The sequence below is a fragment of the Scyliorhinus torazame genome, chromosome 4 (genome assembly GCF_047496885.1).
Source record: "Scyliorhinus torazame isolate Kashiwa2021f chromosome 4, sScyTor2.1, whole genome shotgun sequence".
NCBI classification, from domain to species: Eukaryota; Metazoa; Chordata; class Chondrichthyes; order Carcharhiniformes; family Scyliorhinidae; genus Scyliorhinus; species Scyliorhinus torazame.
The window spans coordinates 327355781-327380965 of NC_092710.1; the positions used below are offsets into that span (position 1 = coordinate 327355781).

Genomic DNA, 25185 nt, shown 5'->3' on the forward strand with positions numbered 1-25185 from the left:
GTACAATTGAGTTTAGCCCTGTGTGGGTGCAGTGTGGAGACGTGTTCAGCAATGAATTTGAGACGTTTGAGGGAAACCTCATTGCAAACAATATTAAAGGAAAAAGAGCAGCCAGGACTCAGGGACATGCAAATATGTCAGGGCTGGAGTCACATGGATGTTTTTTAAAAATATAAAGTTACAGTACCCATTTATTTTTTCCAATTAAGGGACAATTTAGCATGGCCAATCCACCTACCCTGCACATCTTTTGGGTTGTGGGGGTGAAACCCACATAGACACGGGGAGAATGTGCAAACTCTACACGGACAGTGACCCAGGGCCTGGATTCGAACCTTGGTCCTCAGCGCTATAGGCAGCAATGCTAACCACTGTGCTACCCTGTCACACGTATGTTTAATGTGTGGATAGATGATCCTGTGTTTTCTCCATATTTAGTTGGTTAAGTGAGTGGTTAGGAACATGGCAGGTAGAGTATTATGTAGTGTTGTTTGGTCTCCTTAGTTAAGGATGGATGAACCGAGTTTAGTGGGACTTCATTACCTGTTTATTAGACAGATTACACACTCGAGGGACTGTGTGGGAAGATGGAGTTAAAGTTGAAGATCAGCCATGATCTTACTGAATGGGGAGCGACTTGAAGAGTCTCTGTTTTTATTTAATTTTGGGAAAGCCAACAAGGTCCAGCCCCTGGTGAGAAGCAAGGTCTGTCTGATACAGGACAATGTGGAGACAAACTGAACGGGACATCAAGAAAAAAACATTGTTCAGAATCATTGAGCGAAACAATTAATGGGAACAGTGTGTGTAAATGAAGAAGAAATGTTCACTGTTGATATTAATGTGGCTGAATAATTTTGAATCCAGAATAAATGCTGCAGTGTGTGTGGGAGTCAAAATTACTAACTGCCAGTAGAGGGCAATATTTATAAACAGGGTCACAGGGATTGAGTGATGGGACATTGGTGGAATTATTGGTAAAATCCCAATGTTGACACATATACATAATCTGTCCGATGAACAGACATTACCTTCCCTCAAAGGTAAATATATCCTTATTGAGGTAAGGAGATTAAAACTAAAGGGCAGCATGGTGGCAGAGTGGTTAGCACTGCTGTCTCACGGCGCTAAGGTCCCAGGTTTGATCCCGACTCTGGGTCACTTCCCGTGTGGAGTTTGCACTTTTTCCCGTGTTTGCGTGGGTTTTGCCCCCACACCCACAGATGTGCAGGGTAGGTGGATTGGCCATGCTAAATTGCTCCTTAATTGGAAAAAACGAATTGGGTACTCTAAATTTTTTTTTTTTAAACTATGCTCAGTATTCCAGGTTAAACCTCATGGAAAATGAAACAGTTTTAAAGTAGTTAAGCACATCTCACTGTTTGATGTCTGGAAAGGTAACAGAACCTTCCAGAAAGCCTTCATTCTCCTGCCTTTTCAAAACCTATTCCGATTAGCCCATGTGTGTTAAAAAAAGCAATGACAAAAAATGTCCGATTGAAGGGTTGATTGTCTTGTTCCAAGTCCTTCTGGAATTGAATCACACGTTCCTCAATTTGTTGTTCATCAACTTTCTTGTCAAAATCCCTGTAACAGAATTAAGAACAGGGGGATTAAAATTTTATTCTTCCTGACAAAACCTGTTTGGAAACCAAGTTGGTTGTCAGGACAACAGGAACAGGAGTTGACCATTCAGCCCATTGAGCCGCCTCCACCATTCAGTTAGTCCACAGCTGTAGTGACATCATAGAGAAGCTCGCCAAATGGACAGACAAGTGACAGAGTTTAATACAGAGAAATGTGAGGTGATGTATTTCGTAGACAGGATGGAGAGATAGACTTAATGACACAGTTCTAAAGAGCATGCAGCAACAGAGGGACTTCAGGGTGCCACCATGACTGGAAGGGAAAACCAACAAGAGGCCGGCAAGAACATCATTTACATCCGGTAATGGATATTGAGGGACAACTGACCCTCACTCCCATGGTAGATTCTGTGCCGTTACGGCGGGAAAATACACCAGTGTGAGAAACATTTTTCACAATTTGGTGTGCCAAAGTCAGGATGTGTGGCGCTGCCTACAGAGCTCAGGGTGAAGACCACCCACAACCCTGGAACACCACACCAGTGGGTTAGGGTAACATGTATACTTGGCCTTCCAGATTTGGTGTCCTGGAGGAAGACCTAGCAATGTTCCTGGAGATCGATCTTTATTTTCAGGAGGTCATCCTTTTTTCAACGGTGGGCCAGTGTTGTTGGACATCTTTTCAATATGACACCCAGACATGACGGCGGACTACACACCATCCAGGCCTGACCCACTACTGAAACCAACGTAAAACACCCAGGTGAATAATTAATGAGGATGGGTGGGAAGATTCGGAGTGTTTTCCGGAAAGCCGCCACAGCAGAAAACACTCCACGTTCCTGTCCACACCACAGCACTTAGTCTCAAAATGGGAGAATTCTGGCCCAGATTGAGTGATGTTGATACAAGAGCTGACAGAAAGAAACATTAATCACAATATATCAGTCATTAAACTCACCTGGCAAAGTACCAAACAGGAGGTGCGAATACTATTTTAACTGTTGGATCTGTTGGTTCAGGTGGATCGATGACTTCAGAAACTATCAGAAGATACACTGTGAATCTCTGTTGTATTTCGCCATTTTGCAAGTATCCAAAAACTCCCCAAGGGCCGGAGACAGGAACAACGGTACCTGCAGACAGAGAAACACCTGTTACAGCATTTAACTAGGTGATCAGCTGATGGGGTGTCAAAGGTTCCAGGTGAGGGGACAGGGTGACTTTGCTGAGATGTGGAAAAGTTGTGATATCACTTTAAGGAATATGCAAATGAACAAGTAGCCAGGATGTAGAGCAGCATGTGACCAGCATGGTCACACTCGTAGTGTGCCTCCTGACGCCATATTTAAATACCAGTCCAGCAGACTCATATCACTCTCTGCAGCCCACCTCTCTTCACCAGACTGTGCAGCATGTTCACAACACAGTTGGAAAAGTCTAGCAGCCTCAAGAGAAAGTCTGTTCCTCAATCCAACCACCCTCTCCCCCGAGCCCATCACCTATGAGGTGCCCATGCCCCACATGGATCTCCACCCACAGCCTCTGGCATCTTTGTGCATCGCCTGCCAGTAAATTGTGTGGTATCCCTTTGACCCCATTGTTTATGAGCTTCTCATGCAGCCTTATCAGGCTCCAGGTTCCCTTCCCTTGGTCTTCCCTCTGCCTTCTATTGTTCGTTTTCTTCATCCTCCTCCTTGTCCCTCCGCCTGAAATCATCAGCCCTCCCCCTACCATCCCCATCCCTTGCACAACCCTCCTTCCCCTCTTGTCTTCGTCAAGCCATCAGAACACCCCCCCTGACCCCACAACTCACCTTGCTCCAGCCCTGGGCAAATTTTGTACTTTTGATGCATTGGCTGCATGAGTCCCACAGCACAGAGCTGTCCAGATAGACACTGGTGTGTGGCACCGGCGGAAGGGGGGTGGTGGGGGGGGGGGAGAAGGAGACCCCTGTACTCGCCAAGCCCAGGCACAGTACTGAACCGGAAATGGTGACACAGGAGTGTCGATGGGCCCAGCAGCACGGTGCTGTCCATGGAGACCAGCTCGGCATGGAGTTGGAGGGCAGGAACTGGTCTGCCCCGGCAGAGTGGTGAACAGTGCATCAGGAGCAGTGCAGCACTCTGGCAGTGTTCCATTCACCTCATAATCTCTGGTGAACCGCGGGCCATCTTAAACCCTCCAGCCTTTCTGAAAAATAAATGTAGAGTACCAATTATTGTTTTCCAATTAAGGGGCAATTTAGCGTGGCCATTCCGCCTACCCTGCAAATCGTTGGGTTGTGGGGGTGAAACCCACGCAGACAAGGGGAGAATATGCCAACTCCACACAGACAGTGACCCGGAGCCGGGATCGCTGATCACGTCAGCCTTAATCACTCAGGTTTGTGCTTTGCCACTGATGTGACGCAATATTGGAAAGCTTGATGGGATACCGGTGTGGGCAGCTGTTTTAATGACCATGTATGAGATGCAAATGAATGGAATTACATTTACGCCACCTGCCAGCGGATTTACTGAGCCACCATTAACACACCATTGGGAGAATTACAACGTAGTTTTACACCAGCGGGTGTTCGACATTTTACCTCCCACCAGATTCACCGCATCCGCCCGGCACTAAGAGAATTGGGAGAATTGTGCCCCTAGTTTAACAGAGCTGTGTGTGAGGTTGGTCTCATTCCTCGATTGGATTTATCCATTTAATTTCACTGTCCCGCTCTTTTCCCACAGACCGACACACTTTCCCTATGTGAATCTATGGAATTCCTTGCCCAGTGAAGCAGTAGAAGCTCCTTCATTAAATGTTTTTAAGATAAAGATAGTTTTTTGAAGAATAAAGGGATTAAGGGTTATGGTGTTCAGGCCGGAAGGTGGAGCTGAGTCCACAAAAGATCAGCCATGATCTCATTGAATGGTGGAGCAGGCTCGAGGGGCCAGATGGCCTACTCCTGCTCCTAGTTCTTATGTTCTTATGTTCTAAACATTTCTCTTTTGAAATTTAGTCTTGCATTTGCTTCCAGTTCAAGCAGATCATTGCCGTGACTTCCGTTCTCCCCAGAGTTGGATTTGGAGAGCATACTCCAAAAATATGCTGGGGAATGACTCTCGGAGCTTCCCAAGTTAAGCATTTGCAATTGTCGTGAAGTGCTTCTGAGCTGTGAGCTATCCAACAAAGCAATTGAAATCGCAAACGTTTCCTTCTGCATTCCGCAGGGTTTTGCTCACCAGGGGCACAGTGGGATAACCAGCTGGTTGCAGAACAATGCCAGCAGCGTTGTTCCAATACCGACCTTCCCGAACAGGCACCGGAATGTGGCGACAAGGGGCTTTTCGCAGCAACTTCATTGAAGCCTAATTGTGACAATAAGTGATTATTATTATTTGCTATTTTATTCATTGATTGTGGGCATCGTTGGCTGGACCATCCCTATTTGCCCTTCAGCACTTGGAGGAACCACTGAGGATGGTAAGGGTGCAGAATGTGCTCGGCGTGATCGATGGCCAATACATGCCGGACTAGCCAGCGACAGCCACACCCTGTAAATGAATTCTTAAAAAGCTGAGGGCATTGAAGGGTCAACCAGGTTGCAGTGGATATGACATATTGGCCAGACCAGGTAACACTGGCAGATTTCCTTCACAACAGGGATTTAGTTAACCAGATGAGTTTATAACAGTTTCATGGCCATCATTAAACTTTAAATCTCAGTCTTTTTTACACCATCTGTCGTGGTGGGAAGTGACCCCGGCTCCCCAGAACATGACCCTGAGCCCTGCGATTACTAGTACAGTAGACAATACTATCTCCCGGTGAAAATAGGAACTTCGAAAAGCTCAGTTGTAATAAAACCTCTTCTAACTTTTGCGTAACTACTTTAAACAACACGATTGTTCCTGGCATGGGACACTCCCCACGCTCTGACATCCCCCTTACTCCCTACATCCCCCATATCACCGACATCCTCCATATCCCCCACATCCCCCATATCCCCGACATCCCCCATATCCCCGACATCCCCCATATCCCCGACATCCCCCATATCCCCGACATCCCCCATATCCCGACATCCCCCATATCCCCGACATTCCCCATATCCCCGACATCCCCCATATCCCCGACATCCCCCATATCCCCGACATCCCCCATATCCCCGACATCCCCTATATCCCCGACATCCCCTATATCCCCGACATCCTCCATATCCCCGACATCCCCCATATCCCCGACATCCCCATATCCCCGACATCCCCCATATCCCCGACATCCCCCATATCCCCGACATCCCCTATATCCCCGACATCACCCATATCCCCGACATCCCCATATCCCCGACATCCCCAATATCCCCGACATCCCCCATATCCCCGACATCCCCCATATCCCCGACATCCCCTATATCCCCAACATCCTCCATATCCCCGACATCCCCCACATCCCCGACATCCCCTATATCCCCGTCATCCCCTATATCCCCAACATCCTCCATATCCCCAACATCCCCCATATCCCCGACATCCCCCATATCCCCGACATCCCCCATATCTCCGACATCCCCCATATCCCCGACATCCCCATATCACCGACATTCCCTATATCCCCAACATCCTCCATATCCCCGACATCCCCCATATCCCTGACATCCCCTATATCCCCGACATCCCCATATCCCCGACATCCCCATATCCCCGACATCCCCCATATCCCCGACATCCCACATATCACCGACATCCCCATATCCCCGACATCCCCCATATCCCCGACATTCCCCATATCCCCGACATCCCCCATATCCCCGACATCCCCATATCCCCGACATCCCCCATATCCCCGACATCCCCCATATCCCCGACATCCCCCATATCCCCGACATCCCCCATATCACCGACATCCCCCATATCCCCGACATCCCCCATATCCCCGACATCCCCCATATCCCCGACATCCCCCATATCCCCGACATCCCCCATATCCCCAACATCCCCATATCCCCAACATCCCCCATATCCCCGACATCCCCCATATCTCCGACATCCCCCATATCCCCGACATCCCCTATATCCCCGACATCCCCCATATCCCCGACATTCCCCATATCCCCGACATCTTCCATATCCCCGACATCCCCCATATCCCCGACATCCCCGACATCCCCTATATCCCCGACATCCCCTATATCCCCGACATCCCCCATATCCCCGACATTCCCTATATACCCAACATCCCCATATCCCCGACATCCCCCATATCCCCGACATCCCTTATATCCCCGTCATTCCCTATATACCCGACATCCCCCATATCCCTGACATCCCCCATATCCCAGACATCCCCTATATGCTCGACATGCCCAATATCCCAACATCAGCCCATCCTCCCAATACCCCCACACCCCGACATTGTCCATACTCCCGACAACTCCCACATCCCCAAACCCCCCCATATCAGTGTTGCCACCCCCCATCCACCTCAAGGGGATTCCCACAACCGTCTGAACCCCCATCAGTGCAGGTTTCCCCCTCTCCCCTCCTGACTTGATTCACCCCTCAACAACCCAAGACATGACTCTCATCCCTTGGTTGGAATAAAAAAAGGGCAGTCACACTACTAGGATATTCTACAGGCCCCTAAATAGTTGGGTACCCCTAAATAGAGAGGGAAATAGAAGAAGATATATGTAGACAAATTTCTACCTGTCAGAATAAGAGCGCAATTATAGCAGGAGACTTTCACTATCCCAGCATCAACTGGTTTTCAAACAATATAACGGGACTGAAGGTGAAAAATTAATGTACTGTGTCCAGGGAATTGTTGTAAAACAATACATGTCAAGCCCAACGAGAGGAGACATAATTCTAGATTTACTCTTGGGAAATGAAGATGAGCAAGTGGGTGAAGTCATTGTGGGCGACCATATCAGGGCTAGTGACCTCAACTCCACTATTCTGCCCGTTCTCCATAACCCTTCAACCCCATTACCAATTAAAAATCTGTCTAACTCCTCCTTAAATTTACTCACTCTCCCAGCATCCCCCACTCTGGGGTAACAAATTCCACAGATTCACAACCCTTTGGGAGAAGTAGTTTCTCCTCAACTCTGGTTAACATTTGCTATCCCTTATCCTGACACTATGACCTCTCGTTCTGGAATGCCCTAAAAGAGGAAGCATCTGATCCAAGACTACTTTATCCATTTTAGCATCTTGTATACCTCAATTTGATCTCCCATCATTCTTCTAAACTCTCGAGAATAAAGGCCTAAATTGTTCAATGTCTTCTCATGCGACAAATCCCTCATCTCTGGAATCAATCGCGTGAACCTCCTCCGACCTGCCTCAAATGCCACGACGTCTTTCCTCAAATAAGAAGACCAAAACTGTGCACAATACTCCCGGTGTGGACTCACCAAAGCCTTGTCTAGTTGCAACAACACTTCCTTACCTTTAAGTTCAATTCCTTTAGCTATAAATTCCAACATTCCATTTGTTTTCTTTATTACATGCTGCACCTGCTTGGTAGTTTTTTAAGAACATAAGACATAGGAACAGAATTAGGCCACTCAGCCCATCGAGTCTGCTCCACCAATCAAATCATAGCTGATCTCTTTCTCATCCCCATTCTCTTGCATTCTCCTGATAACCCCTGATCTCCTTATTAATCAAGAACCTACCTGTCTATGTCTTACAGACACTCAGCGATTTGGCCTCCACAGCCTTGTGCGGCAAAGAGTTCCACAGATTAACCACCCTCTAGCTGAATAAATTCCTCCTCACCCCTGCTTTAAAGGATCGTCCCTTTAGTTTGAGATGGTGTCCTCTGCTTCTAGTTTTTCCTACAAGTGGAAACATCCCCTCCACGTCCACTCTAGCCAGGCCTCGCAGTACCCTGTAAGTTTCAATAAGATCCCCCCTCATCCTTCTAAACTCCAACGAGTAAAGACCCAGGATCCTGAACCGTTCCTCTTACGACAAGTTCTCCATTCCAGGGATCATTAAAACATTTTTTTTAGAGTATCCAATTCATTTGTTCCAATTATGGGACAATTTAGCGTGACCAATCCAGCTACCCTGCACATCTTTGGGTTGTGCGGGCAAAACTCATGCAAATTGGGGTGAATGTACAAATTCCACATGGACAGTGACTCAGAGCCAGGTTCGAACCTGAGACATCGGCGTTGAGGCACCAGTGCTAACCACTGCACCGCCATGGTGCCCTCCAGGGATCATTCTTGTGAACCTCCTCTGGACGTTTACCAAGGCCAGCATATCTTTCCTTTGATATGGTTCCTAAAACTGCTCACAATACTCCAAATGAGATCTGACCAGAGCCTTATACAGGCTCAGAAGTACATCCCTGGTCTTGTATTCTAGCCCTCTCGACATGAATGCTAACATTGCATTTGCCTTCCTAACTGCTGAATGATCTGCCACACTAGCCTTAAGAGAATCTTTAGCAAGGACTCCTAAGTCCCTTTGTGCTTCTGATTTCGTAAACATTTCACCATTTAGAAAATAGTCTATGCCTCCATACTTCTATCCAAAGTGCATAACCTCACACTTTTCCACATTGTATTCCATATGCCACTTTTTTGCCCACTCGCCTAGTCTGTCCAAGTCCTTCTGCAGCCCCCCTGATTTCTCAATACTACTTGTCCCTCTGCATATCTTTGCATCATCTGCAAACTTAACAACAGTGCCTTCAGTTTTTTCTTCCAGATTGTTAAACGTACCAGCCTCCCCGAACAGGTGCCGGAATGTGGGGACTAGGGCCTTTTCACAGTAACTTCATTTGAAGCCTACTTGAGACAATAAGCGATTTTCATTTCATTGAAAAGTTGTGGTCCCAGCACCGACCCCTCAGGCACACCATTAGTCACCAGCTGCCTGTCACCCTTTATTCCCACTCTCTGCCTTCTGCCAGTCAGCCAATCCTCTATCCATGCCAGGATCTTACCCTTAACACCATGGGGTCTTAACTTATTTAACAGTCTCCTATGTGGTACCTTGTCAAAGGTCTTCTTGAAATCTAAATAAATCATTTTCGTTAGTTCTCCTTCATCTCACTTCTTTGTTACTTCATCAACGAACTCTAACAAATTTGTCAGACATGCCCTCCCCTTGACGAAGCCGTGCTAACTCAGTCGTATTTTATCATGCACTTCCAAGTACTCCGCGATTTCACTTTTAATAATGGACTCTAAAATCTTACCAATGACCGAAGTCAGGCTAATCGGCCTTTAATTTCCTGTCTTCTGCCTCCATCTCTTCTTAAACAGGGGTGTTACATAGCCACTTTCCAGTCCTCTGGGACCCTCCCTGCCTCCAGTGATTCCTGAAAGATCACCACCAATGTCTCCACAACCTCCTCAGCTATCTCTTTTAGAACCCTGGGGTGTAGTCCATCCAGTCCAGGTGATTTATCCACCTTCAGTTTCCCCAGAATCTTCTCCTTCTGCCCCCTGACTCTCCTGGAGCTCTGGTTTCCCATTGTTGGCTGCCACTGTGAAGCCTGATGCAAAGTAACTTTGACAAAGGGTCATCTGGACTTGAGACATTAGCTCTTTTCTCTCCCTACAGATGCTGCCAGACCTGCTGAGATTTTCCAGCATTTTCTCTTTGGTTGCAAAATAACTATTCAGTTACTCTGCCATTTCTTTATATCCTATTACTACTTCTCCAGCCTCATTTTGTAGTGGTTCAATATCTATTCTTGCCTCGCTCTTACCTTTTATATCTTGAAAAAACTCTTCTTGTTTTCTTTCATATTACGAGCGAGCTTACACTCATATTTCATCTTCTCCCCACTTATTGCTTTTTTAGATGTACTGTGGTCACTTTTAAAGGCTTCCCAATCCTCTGGTTTCCCACTAACCCTCACCTCTTTGTATGCTTTTTCTTTTTCTTTTATGCTGTCCCTGACTTCCCTCATCAGCCATGGATATCTCATCCTCCCCTTAGCATGTTTCCTCCTCCTTGGGATGAATTTCTGCTGTGCCTCCCGAATAACCCCCAAAAACCCCTGCCATTGCTGTTCCACTGTCTTCCCTGCTAGGATCCCCTTCCAATCAACTCTGACCAGTTCCTCCCTCATGTCTTTGTAGTACCCTTATTTCATTGTAATACCGTTACATCTAACACCACCTTCTAGATGCCTTTCTAAAGAATAAAGGGATTCGGGGATATGGTGTACAGGCCGGAGAGTGGAGCTGAGACCACAAAGATCAGCCATGATCTCATTAAATGGCGGAGCAGGCTCGAGGGGCCAGATGGCCTACTCCTGTTCCTAGTTCTTATGTTCTTATGTTCTCCCTCTCAAACTGCAGGGTAAATTCTATCATATTGTGGTCATTGCCTCCAAAGGGGCATCATCACCTTAAGTTCCCAAATCAAGTCTGCCTCATTATGCATCACCAAACCAGAATTGCCTGTTCCCTAGTAGGTTAGTCATAATTTGTTCCAAAAAAAAACCTCTTCGACATTCCACAAATTCCTTTTCTTGGGATGCACTACCAACCTGATTTTCCTAGTTCACCTGCATGTTCAAGTCCCCCAATATTATTGCCTTTTTTATATGTCTTTTCTATTCCTGCCTCATGCATGACACCTAGATCCCTCTGCACCCCAATATCTCTCCCCATTTCGATAATAAGTTCCCTTCCCATTATTTTGACCAAAATGCATGACCTCACACTTATCACCATTAAACTCCATTTGCCACATTTGGCCCATTCTCCTAACCCATCTATATCCACTTGTAAGATTCTTATTTCCTCATTACAACATCTATTTTTGTGTCATCTGCGAATTTGGCTAAGAGTGCCAAAATGTTATAGATGGGTTAGTGGAGTGAGCAAGAAAGTGGCAGATGGAGTTCAACTCTGATAAGTGTAAGGTAATACATTTAGGGAGGTCAAACAGTAAACGGGAATTCACAATAAACGGGAAGGTACGGACAGGGGTGTCATGATATGCAAACATGCAACCAATGAGCACTCAGAATAGGACACAACCAATAGGCAGTCAGGACACTCAGCGGTGGCAGCACCACAAGGAGGCATGACATAAACACTATAAAAGGGATGAGGCACTCACATCCTGCCTCATTCCAGACAGACATCTAGAGAGTTAGACAGGGTTGATCAGCAGCATCGCACCCCAGCAGGTGGCTTAGAGCAAGCTGGTACAGTTAGACTGAGTTACTACAGTTAGATTAGCAGAGGGTCAAACTCATTTGAGAACTGTGTTAATAGTTCAATAAACACGTTGAACTCATTTCAGAGTCTGGAGCATCCTTTAGGTAAGACTGCATCAAGTAGCAGCCTGTGTTATCCGAAGCAGCATAACACAACAAGGGGTAGATGAAGTGAGCGATCTTGGCATGCAAGTGCACAGGTGCCTAAAAGGAGCAATACAAGTAGATAAGGTTGTAAAGGCATATGCAATGCTCTCCTTCATTGGCAGAGCTATAGACTACCAGTACCCAGTTAGGTCACCTGGCTAGACAGCAGGTTCATGATGCAGAACAAGGCCAACAGCTTGGGTTCAATTCCTGTTCCAGCTGAGATTATTCACAAAGGCACTGTCTTCTCGTTTGTTTTGGCAATTTGAAATGTTTTTATTGACATTTTCAATTTAACAGATTAAACTTTTGAGTCCGGTATTTACAATTTCTTATTTACAGACACCTTTCTTGGTATGTCTTCTCCCCCTCCTAACTTTCCCCCTCTCTGCTCCCCACCCTGCCCCCTGCTTGGTATCCCCCTCTTCCGACATGGGTGTTCTATCGCTGAGCTCCTGTTCTTTTTTTTCTTTTTCCCTCCCCTTCTGTAGTTTTAGTTGCAGGCCTTGTGGGGTGGGGGTTTCTTGCCTGCTCGCCTCCCCTTCCCCCCCCCCTCCATGCTCCTCCTTGTGGTTCCCCATCTCGTTTCCTCCCCCCCCCTTCCCTCTTTGTACCTCCTTGTATTGTGTGTTCTTGTCTGCTCTCCCCCATCTCTCCCTCTTTCCCTAATCGCTGTTGGCCTCGAACAGGTCGACGAATTGCCCTCACGATTGTGCAGGCTGGCTTATCAGAGCTTATCATAGAATTTACAGTGCAGAAGGAGGCCATTCGGCCCATCGAGTCTGCACTGGCTCTTGGAAAGAGCGCCCTACCCAAGGTCAACACCTCCACCCTATCCCCATAACCCAGTAACCCCACCCAACACTAAGGGCAATTTTGGACACCAAGGGCAATTTATCATGGCCAATCCACCTAACCTGCACATCTTTGGGCTGTGGGAGGAAACCGGAGCACCCGGAGGAAACCCACGCACAGACGGGGAGGATGTGCAGACTCCGCACAGACAGTCACCCGAGCCGGAATCGAACCTGGGACCCTGGAGCTGTGAAGCAATTGTGCTATCCACAATGCTACCGTGCTGCCCGACTCTTGGATGGTGCATTTGATCTTCTACAGATGGAGAAATTCTGCCAGCCCGTCTGCAGCTGTGGATCGTGCTGCTAATGACCAGCCGAGCAGGATTGTTCGGCGTGCGATTAGGGAAGGGAATGCAAGGGCATCGACCCCTCCCCCATATGTAGTTCTGGCTGTCCGATATCCTGAACACTGCCATTCTTGGGTACGGCTCCACCCTTACCCCAGAATCTTGGACATTGCCTCGAAGAAGGATGCCAAGAACCCACAAGTCTGGGGCAGCCCCAGAACATGTAGGTGTGGTTGGCCGGGCTTCCCTGGCACCGTTCATATTTATCTTCCACCTCCGGGGAGAACCTGTTCATTCAGGTTCTGGTCAGGTGCGTTCTGTGCACCACTTTAAACTGCATGGGGCCGAGCCTTGCGCAGGAGGAGGTGGAGTTGGCCCTGCTCAGTGCTTCGCTCCAGAGTCCTGATCCCACTTCCGTCCCCAGTTTGTCCTCCCATTTTTGCCTGGCTTCGTCCAGTGGTAGTCTTGCCCTGTCCAGTAACTGTACGTAGATGTTCCCGCAGTTCCCCCCTTCCTTACTGTCCATGTTTAGCAGTTCCTCTGATAGAGTGTATCGCGGGTCCCTGTGATATCCTGTCATTTCCTTGCGAAGGAAGTTCTTGACTTGAAGGTGCCTAAGTTCCTGGCGTGTCGGTCGTTCTAGTTTGCTCAGTGTTCTGAAGAGAGCCTCGAGGCAATTTACTAAAATGTTGCCAGGGCTGAAGAATTATAACTAGGAGGAGAGATTGGATAGGTTGGGTTTGTTTTCCTTGGAACAGAGAAGGCTGAGGGGTGACTTGATTCAGGTTGCAAACTTGTAAGGGATAGAGATCGAGTAGACAGGAAGAACCTCTTTCCATTGGCTGAGAGTTCAAAACCCATGGGTCATCGATTCAAGCTAAGTGGCAGAAGGATTCGAGGGGACATGAGGAAAATCTCTTTATGCAGAGGGTGTTGGGTATCTGGAATTCACTGCTTGAGTTATTGATGGAGGCAGAGACCTCATACTATTTTAAAAAGTACCTGAATTTACACCTTAAGTGCAGGGCAATGGACAATGTGCAGGAAGATGGGATTAAAAAGGACACCTGGATGTCTTTGGGTTAGCATGAACAAGATAGTTCGAATGGCCCCTTCTGTGCTGTATCATATCTATGGTTCTGTGGTCTATGGTGTTGCCTTGTGATCTTGAAGAGCATGTGTGCAGAATCCAGACCTGTGAAGAAAGCAGCTTACAGCCACCCTCAGAGACCCAGGGGATGCCTGTGGTACTTTTACTGGTGCTTTTATATAGAAAGTCTGTGAGGACTCTTGCCTAAAAGGGGTGTTTAACTTTGAGTTTAACAAGCAGAAATCGTTTTTCAGACTTATTATTAATTATTTAACTGTAATCATGCATGTATAAGTTTTTGAAAATTAAGTTTTCTTTCTAAAATTTACAATCTCTATAAGTAGTTTAAAATTTGTGCTCCTGACTTCAGTGCAGGTACCTTCTCATTACTCACTCTTCTAACATCTTCCATCGGGCAGGAGGTACAAAAATCTGAGAACACGATCAAACAGATTCAAAAACACCTTCTTCCCCACTATTACCAGACTCCTAAACAACCCTCTTATGGACTGACCTGATGAATATTACATTCCTGTATGCTTCACCCGATGCTGGTGTAATGTAAATGTAATGTAAATCGCTTATTGTCACAAGTAGGCTTCAAATGAAGTTACTATGAAAAGCCCCTAGTCGCCACATTCCGGCGCCTGTTCGGGGAGGCTGATACGGGAATTGAACCGTGCTGCTGGCCTGCCTTAGTCTGCTTTCAAAGCCAGCGATTTAGCCCTGTGCTAAACAGCCCCGTCTATGTATTTACATTGTGGACCTTGTGTATTTTCTTTCTATTTTATTTTATTTTCATGTACTAAATGATCTGTTTGAGCTGCTCGCAGAAAAATACTTTTCACTGTACCTCGGTACACACGACAATAAACAAATCCAATTATATAATACAAATTGCAAATTGTTGTGATAGCTTCTCCCAAGTTTCCGTTTGGGATTTGAGAAGCCTGGCAGCTACCATCTGTCGGATCATAACACTGGTTTTCCTGCTAGGAACTTCCTTATTGATGACTACTTTTCCCAACATCTTGATTCTTGGTATTTGTTGACATTATAACTTGCTTAGCCATAACTATATGAATAATATTCACCAAATGTGTAATCGTCCTAATACCGGACTCTGGGGAACATCACTGTCTACTTCCCCAGTCTGAAAAACAACTGTTCACCACGATTCTCTGCTTTCTGTCACTGGTTCCATTCTGTCTCCATGCTGCCAATCCCTTCCATCGCATGAGTTTCAATATTGCTAACAGTCTGTTATAAATATAGTAATTTACTTACGGTTGCGGCTATGCGGAGCTAAGTCGCACATTCGGCAGCTCCCGCAAAAAAATGACTTTTGGGCTCTTTTCAGGGCCCCCAACGGAATTTTTTCGACGTTTCCCGCTGTGGGAAGGAGAGTACAATAGTTCCCCGACAGTATATGGCTTTTACCAGGAGCGTGGCGACTAAAAAGGTGGTGGTGGACCCGAAGAAGGTGCGAGGGAAGAAGAACAAAATGGCGGCAGGCGGGGACCAGGCAGTGTGGATGCAGTGGGTGCAGGAGCAACAGGAGGTTATCCAGCGCTGCTTTAGGGAGATTAAAACGGACCTGCTGGAGCCAATGAAGGCTTCTATCGACAAGCTGCTGGAGACACAGACGGCCCAGGGCGTGGCGATCCGCGAGGCCCGACAAAAGATCTCCGACAACGAGGACGAGATCTTGGGCCTTGCGGTAAAGGTGGAGGCGCACGAGGCGCTCCACAAGAAATGGCAGGAGCGGTTCGAGGAGATGGAGAATCGGTCGAGGCGGATGAACTTGCGAATTCTGGGCCTCCCAGAGGGGCTGGAGGGGCCGGATGTGGGAGCCTATGTGGTGGGGTTACTGGGTTATGGGGATCGGGTGGAGGTGTTGACCTTGGGAAGGGTGCTCTTTCCAAGAGCCGGTGCAGTCTCGATGGGCCGAATGGCCTCCTTCTGCACTGTAAATTCTATGTTAATCACCATGTTGAACTCGCTGATGGGAGCGGGGTCCTTCGGGGGCCCCTGGAGCTGGAAGGGGCCCATAGAACATAGAACATTACAGCGCAGTACAGGCCCTTCGGCCCTCAATGTTTAGCCGACCTGTGAAACCACTCTAAAGCCCATCTACACTATTCCCTTATTGTCCATATGTCTATCCAATGACCATTTGAATGTCCTTAGTGTTGGTGAGTCCACTACTGTTGCAGGCAGGGCATTCCACGCCCTTACTACTCTCTGAGTAAAGAACCTACCTCTGACATCTGTCTTATATCTATCTCCCCTCAATTTAAAGCTATGTCCCCTCGTGCTAGACATCACCATCCGAGGAAAAAGGCTCTCACTGTCCACCCTATCCAATCCTCTGATCATCTTGTATGCCTCAATTAAACAATTAAGTCACCTCTTAACATTCTTCTCTCTAACGAAAACAGCCTCAAGTCCCTCAGCCTTTCCTCATAAGATTTTCCCTCCATACCAGGCAACATTCTGGTAAATCTCCTCTGCACCCTTTCCAATGCTTCCACATCCTTCTGAAAATGCGGCGACCAGAATTGCACGCAATACTCCAAATGCGGCCACACCAGTGTTTTGTACAGCTGCAACATGACCTCATGGCTCCTAAACTCAATCCCTCTACCAATAAAAGCTAGCACACCGTACGCCTTCTTAACAACCCTCTCAACCTGGGTGACAACTTTGAGGGATCTATGTACATGGACACCGAGATCTCTCTGCTCATCCACACTGCCAAGAATCTTACCATTAGCCCAGTACTGGCGAGGACGAGTGCTGGCGAGGAGGTCCAAGGCTAACGAGCCTCCGCGGGCGGTGCTGGTGCGGTTTCATCGGTTCGCTGATCGGGAGTGTATGCTCAATTGGGCCAAGAAGGAGAGGAGCAGCAGGTGGGAGAACGCGGAGGTTCGAATATACCAGGACTGGAGTGTGGAGGTGGCGAAGAGGAGGGCCGGGTACAATTGAGCAAAGGCGGTGCTGCACAGGAAGGGGGTGAAGTTTGGCATGTTGCAGCTGGCGCGACTGTGGGTCACCTACAAGGACCGGCACCATTATTTTGAGTCTCCGGAGGAGACGTGGGCCTTTGTTCAGGCCGAGACGTTGGACACAGATTGAGAATCGGGATGGGAGTTTGGGGATTGCGGTTGATATGTTACTTTTTGAGGGGGGGGGGTTCTTTGCTCTTGTTTTTTTCTTTCTGGTTTGGTGAGGGTGGTTAGGGCGGGTTGGGCACTGTTCTGGTTGGGTTGGTCGGGGGGGGCTCTTGGAGGGGGGTAAGCAAATGGAACAGGTGTGGATGGCTTGCGGTGAGATGGGGCCCCACAGGGGAGAGGGAGGCCCGAGTCGGGGGTGAGGGGACTGGGCCTGTAAAAGGAGCTGCGTCAGAGGTGGCGGGGCCGGGCAGGTGGTAAGCGCGGGCTTTTTCCCGCGCTGAAGACTGGAGGGGGCGGGGAAGCGATGGTTGTTTCCCGCGCTTGGGATGGAAGGGGGAGGTGGAGAGCCTGCGGATGGGGAATGGAAGAGGAGGGTGTGTCACACAATGGGAGGAGTTGAAGGAGAGGCGGGAGAGGCCGGGGTCAGCCGGAGTCAGCTGACTTGCGGAAGTGCAATGGGGGGAGTAAAGTAGCTAGGAGGGGTCCTAGCCGGGGGGGATGGGGGTGGGTGGGGGCGAATCGAGTTGCTGCTGCTATGGTCAAGGGGGAGCTGGAGCGAGTGGGGGGTCGAGACGGGGGTCTGCAGCCGTGGGGAACGGGCTGGGCATGAGGTGCGGGCGCGTGGCTGGCCGAGGAGGAGTTATGGCTAGTCGGTGCGGGAGGGGGGCGGGTAGACCCCTGATCCGGCTGATAACCTGGAATGTAAGGGGACTGAACGGGCCGGTCCAGCGGGCCCGCGTGTTCGCGCACCTGAAGGGGCTGAACGCGGATGTGGTCATGCTCCAGGAGACACACCTGAAGGTGGCAGACCACGTAAGATTGAGGAAGGGTGGGAAGGTCAGGTGTTTCATTCGGGGCTGGATGCCAAAAATCGAGGGGTGGCGATCTTGGTGGGAATGAAGGTGTCGTTCGAGGCATCGAGCATTGTGGCAGACAATGGCGGTAGGTACGTAATGGTTAGTGGTAAGCTGCAGGGAGAGAGGGTGGTACTGGTCAATGTGTATGCCCCGAACTGGGACGATGCGGGTTTTATGTGGCGTATGTTGGGCCGGATCCCAGATATGGAAGTGGGGGGCCTGATAATGGGGGGAGACTTTAACACAGTGTTGGATCCGGCACTGGATCGCCCCAGGTCTAGGACGGGTAGGAAGCCGGTGGTGGCTAAGGTGCTGAGGGGGTTTATGGACCAGATGGGAGGGGTGGACCCTTGGAGATTTGCAAGGCCGGGGGCTAGGGAATTTTCATTCTTCTCACATGTCCATAAGGCTTACTCTCGGATCGACCTTTTCATTTTGAGCAGGGCGCTGATAGAGAGAGTAGAGGATACCGAGTACTCGGCGATAGCCATTTCGGATCACGCCCCGCATTGGGTGGACTTAGAGCTGGGGGAGGAGAGGGACCAGCGCCCGTTGTGGCGTTTGGAAGTGGGGCTGTTGGCGGACGAGGAGGTGAGCGAGCGGGTCCGAGGAAGCATAGAGAGGTACCTGGAGGCCAACGATAACGGGGAAGTCCGAGTGGGGATGGTATGGGAGGCACTGAAGGTGGTGGTTAGGGGAGAGCTGATCTCCATTAGGGCCCACAAGGAGCGGAGGGAGCGGGGGGAGAGGGAGAGGGTGGTGGGGGAGATGGTGAGGGTGGACAGGAGGTATGCGGAGGTGCCTGAGGAAGGACTGTTGAGGAAGAGGCGTAGCCTCCAGGCCGAATTCAACCTGGTGACCACCAGGAAGGCGGAGGTGCAGTGGAGGAAGGACCAGGGGGCGATTTATGAGTATGGGGAAAAGGCAAGTCGGATGCTGGTGCATCAGCTTCGGAAGCGGGACGCAGCTAGGGAGATCGGGGGAGTTAAGAACAGGAGAGGGAGTGTGGTGTGGAGTGAGGTTGGCATCAATGGGGTCTTCAGGGACTTTTATGAGGAATTGTATCGGTCCGAGCCCCCACTGGAGGAGGGAGGGATGGGCCGCTATCTGGACCAATTGAGGTTTCCGAAGGTGGACTGGTGGTGGGATTGGGGGCCCCAAATGGGCTGGAGGAGCTGACTAAAGGGATAGGGAGCATGCAGGTGGGGAAGGCACCGGGGCCGGATGGTTTCCCGGTCGAATTCTACAAAAAATATATGGACCTGTTGGGCCCGTTGCTAGTTAGGACCTTTAATGATGCAAGGGAGGAGGCGGGGTTTTGCCCTCGACAATGTCCCGGGCACTGATCTCCTTGATCCTGAAGCGGGAGTAAAGTAGCTAGGAGGACCTGCAGTAAGGGTCTTACAGGCCGATTTCGTTGCTAAACCTAAATGCCAAGGTACTGGCGAAGGTCTTAGCCACGAGGATTGAGGATTGTGTGCCGCAGGTCATCCACGAAGGCCAGACAGGGTTCGTGAAGGGGAGGCAGTTGAACGCGAATGTGCGGAGGCTCCTGAACGTTATTATGATGCCGGCGAGGGAGGGGGAGGTGGAGATAGTGGCGGCGATGGACGCTGAGAAAGCCTTCGATAGAGTAGAGTGGGGGTACTTGTGGGAGGTGCTGAAGAGGTTTGGGTTTGGGGAGGGGTTTGTCAGGTGGGTTAGGCTGTTGTACGAGGTCCCGATGGCGAGTGTGGCCACGAACAGCAGGAGGTCTGAGTACTTTTGGTTGCACCGAGGGACGAGGCAGGGGTGTCCCCTGTCCCCCCTGCTCTTCGCGCTGGCGATTGAACCCCTGGCTATGGCACTGAGGGAGTCGAGGAACTGGAGGGGGTTTGTGAGGGGTGGGGAGGAGCATAAGGTGTCGCTCTATGCGGACGACTTGCTGTTATATGTGGCGGACCCGGTGGGGGGAATGCCAGAGGTAATGAGGATCCTCAGGGAGTTCGGGGATTTCTCAGCGTACAAGCTCAACATGAGGAAGAGCGAGTTGTTTGTGTTTCAGCCAGGGGACCAGGAGAGGGGGATTGGCGAGTGTGGTAGTATGTATTGGGGGTCATGTGGGACTGGAAGCTCTAATGTCATTGGCTGACAGATCCCGGGTCCTGGTTGGCCGTTGACCTCAAGCTCCGCCCTGAAGGCGAAGTATAAGAAGCCGGTGCCTTCCCCCGCAGGCCAGTTTACTATCGGGCTGCTGGGGAACAGACACGCTTAATAAAGCCTCATCGACTTCACTCTATTCGTCTCATGGAGTCTTTGTGCGCTACAGCGAGCTCCCACTAAAAAGGGCAGAGAGGAGCTTCAGGTATTTGGGGGTCCAGGTGGCCAGGAGCTGGGGCCCCTACATAGGCTTAATTTCACAAGGCTGGTGGAGCAAATGGAGGAGGAGTTCAAGAGGTGGGACGCGTTGCCGCTGTCCTTGGCGGGTAGGGTGCAGTCAGTCAAAATGACGGTGCTCCCAAGGTTTTTGTTCCTGTTCCAGTGCCTCCCCGTGTTTATCCCGAAGGCCTTTTTTAGGCGGGTCAACAGGAGCATAATGGGGTTTGTGTGGGCGCGAGGGACTCCGAGGGTGAGAAGGGTGTTCTTGGAGCGGAGTAGAGATAGGTGGGGGCTGGCGCTGCCCAACCTCTGTGGGTACTACTGGGCCGCCAATGCGACGATGGTGCGCAAGAGGGTGATGGAGGGGGTGGGGGCTGGAGACGGCATCCTGTGGGGGTACGAATCTGGGGGCGCTGGCAACGGCGCCGCTGCCGCTCTCTCCAAGGAGGCATACCACCAGCCCGGTAGTGGCGGCTGCCCTCAAAATCTGGGGGCAGTGGAGGTTGCACAGGGGGGAAGTTGGGGCCTCGGTGTGGACCCCGATACGGGGGAACCACCGGTTTGTCCCAGGGAGAATAGATGGAGGGTTTTCGGGGTGGTGCAGGGCAGGGATAAGAAGGTTGGGGGACCTGTTTGTGGATGGGAAGTTCGCGAGCCTGGGTGAGTTGGAGGAGAAGTACGGGCTCCCCCCCGGGGAACACCTTCAGGTACTTACAGGTGAGGGCGTTTGCCAGGCAGCAAGTGATGGAATTCCCGCAGCTGCTGCCACGCACAGTACAGGATGCTCTCGAGGGGAGGGGGGGGGGGGGGGGGGGGGGGGGGGGGGAGATCTCGGAAACTTACCAGGTGATGCAGGAGGAGGAGGAGGCCTCGGTGGTGGAGGTGAAGGGTAAGTGGGAGGAGGAGTTGGGAGAGGAGATCGAAGAGGGGACGTGGGCAGATGCCCTCGGGAGGGTGAACTCTTCCTCTTCGTGCGCGAGGCTCAGCCTCATACAGTTTAAGGTGCTGCACAGGGCACACATGACCGGGACACGGATGAGCCGCTCGGAGGCTGCCTGCAGCGGCAGCGCCTTACAACATGGCCCGGCAGCGCGCGAACCTGGCCTGCCAGATAATGTCCCCCCCGAAACCCCCCCCCCTGCTAGCGGAATGGCTCCCCCCCCCCCCCCGCGATTGTGTCGGCACTGCACACAGTCCACAACCGCCAAGCGAGGTCTCCGAAAACTGAGAGGACATGCGACCGACGCCGTCGGCAAGTCGACCCATCGGGGGCTGAGCATCGGGGGAGAGCTTCAGGTTTCGGCCTATGGCCATCCCAACGGCATGTGGTGTACTCCTCCAGTATGCCATTTTTGAGGGGACGGAGCATCCGAAAAAGGTCGCTGCCCTCCGATTTCGGCGTAAAACCAGATTCTCCGGCCAATCGCCGAACGCGATTTCAGCGTCGGCAATCGGAGAATCCCAGCCAATTTCTCTTTAACAAGACAGAATTTCCTGCCACTGAGTCTCAGTCAGGAGCCAGCATTCCCGCAGCATCCAGTAAGCTGAGAGAGACGCAGTTTATCAGCTTCCACAAGGGTTCATGTCGACTCCAATAGTGGGATTCATGCCTGACAAAGATCCTTTATTATACTCGGAAAATTCAACAGCCACAGCTGGAGTCAGAGCATGACTTCGGAATCTCACTCGCAGCACATGTGGGTAACTTTCCCAGATTCTGGAAGGAAAAAGTCTGCAGGTAATAAAGAAGTAGCCCAGTACAGAAGTGGCACAGTGGTTGGCACAGCTGCCTCATGGCACTGAAGTCCCAGGTTTGATCCCGGCCCCGGGTCACTGTCCGTGTGGAGTTTGCACATTCTCCCTGTGTTTGCATGGGTTTCGGCCCCACAACCCAAAAGGTGCGCAGGATAGATGGATTGGCCATACTAAATTGCCCCTTAATTGGAAAAATGAATTGGGTATTCTAAACTTATTTTAAAAATAAATAAAAATAAAGTAGCCCAAATGGCCCTTCAACCCACTAGTCACATGTGAACGAGGAACGCTCTGGGATTGACAATGGTGGAATTCTTTTGTCAGTGTGTCAGTCAGTACAGAAAGTTTCAAACGTGAAAGAGTGAATGGTTGTTTTATATTCTGTTGTTACTTTGAAGGAACATCTGACATACCTGCAACATTACCACAACGTGAATAATTGAAAAGTTTCCCCAGGCCGATCTCCATCGCACTTTTAAAATTCACTGCATGAACCTCAGTTTGAATCCATTGGCGAAATCTATATTCCATCTCCTCATAATTCTGAAACAAGAAAATAAAATCTATCAGCATATGACACAACTGAATGAGCACCAAAACACCTCAGTGTTGAGAGGACTGTCCTCGGTTCCCAGGTGTGGGAGCAGTATTCATGTCCTGGATGGACTGACCTTGTGAAAGAGTTTGGAGTTTTAGATGAAAATCTTGGCATCACCACTTCCAGATTTATTTTCCTTATTTTCCATGCACTCTCAATGTTAGAGATGTCCTGCACAATGGGCCTCACTCCTTCCCCATGGGTTTTCAATTAAAACAAATATCGGGAATGTTATTGAAGGCCATCTACACTTAATCATGTCCAGTAATTGTGTTTCCCTTTGGGAGTTTTACCACATTATTTAAGCAGAGAAGTTTCAATGGGTTAGAAATTGGTCCTCGTAACCAGGCACTAATCCAGAATGAAAATAAAAAAATGTCATTGGACCATAAGAAATAGGAGCTGGAGTAGGTCCTCAAGCCAAAATTAGAAAATGTCATTGGACCATAAGAAATAGGAGCTGGAGTAGGTCCTCAAGCCTGCTCCACTAATCAACGACATCATGCCTCACCTTTTTTTAAAAAAAATATGTTTTATTGAAATTTTTTTCCCAAACAACAATTTTTCCTCTTACAAAGCAAACGCAACAATAACAATACAGAAATTTTTAATAATACACAAGTAACAAAACCCCTTTATCTTTGACCTAAACTAAACTAAACCCTCCCCCCTGCCCCCCCCTTCCCCCTGGGTTGCTGCTGCTGGTCATCTGTCTTCCCTCTAACGTTCCCCTAGGTAGTCGAGAAATGGCTGCCACCGCCTGGTGAACCCTTGAGCCGATCCTCTCAGGGCAAACTTTATCTGCTCCAGTTTAATGAACCCCGCCATATCATTTACCCAGGCCTCCAGTCCGGGGGGTTTCGCCTCCTTCCACATGAGTAGGATCCTGCGCCGGGCTACTAGGGACGCAAAGGCCACAACGTCGGCCTCTTTCGCCTCCTGCACTCCCGGCTCTTCCGCAACTCCAAATAGAGCTAACCCCCAGCCTGGTTTGACCCGGGCCTTCACCACCCGCGAAATCACTCCCGTCACTCCCTTCCAATACCCTTCCAGTGCCGGGCACGCCCAAAACATATGTGCGTGGTTTGCCGGGCTCCCGCCACACCTCATGCCTCACCTTTAACCTCAACTCTACTTGCCCCACGCAATCCCCACATGTTACATTGTTTGCACTGAGTGCTGAATTTGGTGCTTTTTGAGTGCTATAGTGAGAGTTTGGTGACCGAGGGAGTATAAGGCTTCATTTTTACCTAAAGTTTAGTCTTTCTTTTATTTAGTTAATTAACTTAAAAGTTGCTGTTTGGTTTAGAAGAAGGTGAATTTTCAATAAGCTTTAAACAGGCTTCTACTTGTAGGCACTTGCAGCTGGAGCTTGTTAATTAGTTAATTGGATTAGGCCAGTTTTCAGAGGCTAGATTCACAGTATAAAAGTGATCCCCTACAGTGCAGACTTTGTTTGCACTGAGTGCTGAATTTGGTGCTTTTTGAGTGCTATAGTAAGAGTTTGGTGACCGAGGGAGTGCTGAATTTGGTGCATTTGAGTGCTATAGTAAGAGTTTGGTGACCGAGGGAGTTAGGTGAGGAGGGAGTAAGGTGCTCCTTTCATTTTGTTTCCGACATTTCCGCAAAGAGTGCGAAGAGAGCCAGGAGTTTACAGAAAGTGTAGCTGACTGGGAGCAGAGTCGGAGGGCGGAGATCTAGTTAGTCCACAGGGCAGCTATATTCTTGTCAGGTAAGAAGGGATGGAGGCTAGGCCAGTTGCATGCTCCTCCTGTAGGATGTGGGTGGTGAGGGATACCACCGGTGTCCCCGCTGACTATACCTGCGGGAAGTGCACCGAACTTCAGCTCCTCAAAGACCGTGTTAGGGAACTGGAGCTGAAGCTGGATGAACTTCGGATCATCCGGGAGGCAGAGGGGGTGATTGAGAAGAGTTACAAGGAGGTAACCACACCCAAGGTACAGGACAAGAATAGCTGGGTTACAGTCAGGGGGAAAAAAACAAACAGGCAGACAGTGCAGGGATCCCTCGTGGCCGTTCCCCTTCAAAACAAGTGTACCGTTTTGGATGCTGTTGGGGGGGATGACCTACCAGGGGAAGGCCCTAGTGGCCAGGTCTCTGGCACTGAGTCTGGCTCTGGGGCTCAGAAGGGAAGGGGGGAGAATAGAAAAGCAATAGTTGTAGGAGATTCAATGGTTAGGGGAATAGATAGGAGATTCTGTGGTCGCGAGCGAGGCTCCCGGAAGGTATGTTGCCTCCCGGGTGCCAGGGCCAGGGATG

The 25185-nt window shown here is 49.7% G+C and overlaps 1 protein-coding gene across 1 annotated transcript in view; it reads right to left on the reverse strand.

The window, feature by feature from the left end:
* Window positions 1-1289: 1289 nt before the first annotated feature.
* The window catches only part of LOC140411502 (heme-binding protein 2-like), a 43596-nt gene continuing 19700 nt past the window's right edge, over window positions 1290-25185 (reverse strand). Inside the window, exons 2-4 of the mRNA XM_072500587.1 lie at window positions 22721-22850; window positions 2548-2722; window positions 1290-1587 (exon numbers count right to left, since the gene is read on the reverse strand). Of these exons, the coding sequence (XP_072356688.1) occupies window positions 1422-1587; window positions 2548-2722; window positions 22721-22850 (471 nt within the window). The 3' untranslated portion in view covers window positions 1290-1421. The remainder of the gene's footprint in view (window positions 1588-2547; window positions 2723-22720; window positions 22851-25185) is intronic.